Below are 2,913 nucleotides of genomic sequence, written 5' to 3'. Positions count from 1 at the left end.
GGTATGAGACCAACTGTCTTACTCTTCTTTATGTAGGCTGGAAGAATGCTGAAATTACGCATCAGCTACAAGAGCGTGAACGGCGCATACAGAATCACTTGGAGCTAGCAGCCAGGGGTAAATAACTCTTTCAGGCTAAATTCTGTCACTGTTTCTTCCTTTCCTTTGTTCATTGAGATTCTCTTCTTCCCCCAGGTCCCTTACGACAGACTTTTACCCACGACCCTCTGCTACAGCATGGAAAAAATCCCTCTCCCAACACCCCTAACAGCAGCGGCAACAAACCAAAGTCAAAGCAGCCCTGGCGTGACACACTTGGCTGAATTCTGTTCCTGCTCATACTGGCAGGAACTCTCTTCAGAGACTCAGCCTGAGAACGAGATTTGATGCTGGCTCCTTGCCCCAGACCTAGGAACTGTGGGACATGGAAATGTTTGTTTTCAAAGTGGATTCTACTACAGACTCTCATATTTAACGTATAAGACCACTGGGGAGCCAAGTGATCTTCCCTTCCTCAGAATTAGTAAACCTCTGTACTGTATGCTGCTTCCTGATATTTATTAAATGGGAGATGGATAATGTGCTTCAGAAAACTGAAGAATAGATTGATGATTACTCTTGCAGGCCCATGCTCTTAGGGAGTATTTCAATGTAGTAACCTGGCATTAAAGAGCTTAGACCACCCCTCCACCCCATAGATGTGCTGTTCTAGCCACATTTGCATTGCAGTCATAGAGGTATGCCTGATAATATGAGATTGTATCTAAATAGAGTAACCATGTTTATTTACACCAAGATTACCTATAAAATACACTCCAAGAAGTAGGTATGCTGAAATTCTTAGTGGTAATTAAGAGGAATGGAAGTTGATTTAGTTTTTATCTAACATTTTGCTGCAGCAGCTTAGGTGTTTTCTTGTGTAGAGACTGCATCAGCCATCACCAACTGGCTTGAGAGGGAAGAAATATTCAGACACTTTCAAGCATAAGATTGTTTTTAGTCTTCCTGCCAGGCTAATAGGAACTGTCCCAGAGACACTATATAAAATGAAGCTGCTCAAAGCTTAGCTTAGGAACACAACCCTTTTATTGTCCAGCACCTATAGTATGTCTCTCTAAAGGAGACAGTTTGGAGCATTGGTGGCCCTTTTAAAGGAAAGGAGGAGTTAGGTAGGCACACCCAGAGGTGCGTGAATATCTTAACACACGTTAATGTGCTACTAGAACAACCAAGCCCACACCTGACATACTCCCACCACAGTCTGCTTTATCATCCCCTTAAAAAAAATCTGGAAAAATAATCTAGCAAAACAAATAAATTAACTGTCCATCTCTCAAAAAGCAACTTCCAAGGTTTTGAAGCTGCCAAGACCAGGCTTCCAGACGGGTGCCTCCAAAGAAGTGAGCTTTCCTTTTCAGCTTCCTTGACTGCAGCCAGTAGGAAACAAGAAGCCCCTCCTTTTCACATCTCAGGATTCTGGGTGTTACTTAGTTAGATTTAGGATCTTGTTGCTTGGGTATCTCTCCATCTTCCAAATCCATCTCTGCAGCAACTGACATACACAGGACCTGGAGGTACCATGTGGTAGATGCTACAAAGAGAAGTTTGAGTCAAAACTGAGAAGAGGTGAACTGGGCTGAGTTCAAGTGCACTGAATGGGATTGAACCTGAGGTGATGATTTGGTTAAGCCTTAGGCTTAACAATTAGAAGAGGTTATGGCAGAGGTAACGTGGGAGAGGATGTGCAGAAAAGGCAAAAAAAAAAAAAGACAGGTTGTACATTAGCTGAGCCAACTTGAGCCAAGGCCTACTTACCCACAATTCTTCGGAGGCAATGAGGTCGTTTGTGTTCTGGCACTCTGATGATGAGGAAGTAAAAGGGCAAGCCTGAGAGGGCAATGGCAATGCCGATGAGGGAGTTGATGGTATCACTATAAAGTGGAACTGCCACCAGGAAGATGGTGCAGAGGCAGAAGACAATGGGGAAGAAAAGGCTGAGCTAAGGGCACAGAAAAAAACAACTAGAAGTTAGCTCAGGACTGACAGCCAAAATAACCCCACCTTCTGTGAAGATCAGAGCACTGAGCCACCTTTCCATCCCCTTCATCTCAGCACACTACCACCAGCAAGTCCTAGACAAAGGGTTCTGAATAAACTGTCTTATAAGAATCCCCAGAACAGAGGTAGGATGGAGGTGAGTTACCTTGAGAGAACGAGGCCTGTCAGGCTCCTTCCAGCGCAGATAAAGTTGACCCACAATCGAGAGCCCCACAAAGAACCAGTAGCTGAAACTGTAGTAGTTAATGAGCTGGAAGATGTCCTCCACACACAAGTAGACCAGCGCCATGACACCCTGTAAGCGCAAGCCCAAGTCAGCACCTCTCATGGCCTTTGTTACTCAAGGCACTTAACTCCCCTTTACCTCCCAGAAATCCATCCCTTCGTCAAGTCCTCGGTCTCCCCATCTGACCTTTTCTGTTCCCATCCTAGCACCCTATTTCAATACCTTATTTTCTATTAAGTCAGTAGCCTCTCAATTGGTTTTTCAGCCCATTCTTCAAGCCTTTGCCAAGTTAATGTCCTATAAAGCACAGCTCAAAACAACAACTCAAAAATCTTTTGCTTAAGAGCCTCCCCATAATTGCTCCAACCTTTATTTCCAGCTTCTCTCCTACCCAACTCCACACTACTTTACCTCAGAACTTTCCGATGCTGTTTCTTTTAACATAAAACCCGTCTCTACCATTTGCAACCCTAACCTTAAGAATCTACTTCAGGGGCCGGCCAAGTGGTGCAATGGTTAAGAGCTGGCTTGGGACCCCAGAGGGCCCCGGTTCGGATCCCACATATGAGGGCCAGTGACACTGCCCTCCACAGCTAAGATGCTGAACAACAGCTCAACCTGGAGCTGGG

The 2,913-nt window shown here is 45.0% G+C and overlaps 2 protein-coding genes across 7 annotated transcripts in view; one reads left to right on the top strand and one right to left on the bottom strand.

The window, feature by feature from the left end:
* The window catches only part of OXA1L (OXA1L mitochondrial inner membrane insertase), a 5,811-nt gene extending 5,218 nt beyond the window's left edge, over positions 1–593 (top strand). The window contains exons 9-10 of the mRNA XM_019663167.1: positions 37–117; positions 196–593. Of these exons, the coding sequence (XP_019518712.1) occupies positions 37–117; positions 196–323 (209 nt within the window). The 3' untranslated portion in view covers positions 324–593. The remainder of the gene's footprint in view (positions 1–36; positions 118–195) is intronic.
* A 171-nt stretch (positions 594–764) lies between these two features.
* SLC7A7 (solute carrier family 7 member 7) overlaps positions 765–2,913 on the bottom strand; it is a 29,605-nt gene continuing 27,456 nt past the window's right edge. For all 6 annotated transcript variants that reach the window (XM_019663166.1, XM_019663163.1, XM_019663165.1 and 3 more), the window contains 3 exons: positions 2,204–2,353; positions 1,816–1,999; positions 765–1,591 (listed from right to left, as the gene is read on the bottom strand). In XM_019663166.1, coding sequence (XP_019518711.1) covers positions 1,488–1,591; positions 1,816–1,999; positions 2,204–2,353 — 438 coding nt within the window. In that variant the 3' untranslated portion in view covers positions 765–1,487. The remainder of the gene's footprint in view (positions 1,592–1,815; positions 2,000–2,203; positions 2,354–2,913) is intronic.

Source organism: Hipposideros armiger, unplaced genomic scaffold (assembly GCF_001890085.2).
Source record: "Hipposideros armiger isolate ML-2016 unplaced genomic scaffold, ASM189008v1 scaffold_385, whole genome shotgun sequence".
NCBI lineage: Eukaryota > Metazoa > Chordata > Mammalia > Chiroptera > Hipposideridae > Hipposideros > Hipposideros armiger.
This window is presented reverse-complemented; position numbering and strand designations above follow the sequence as displayed.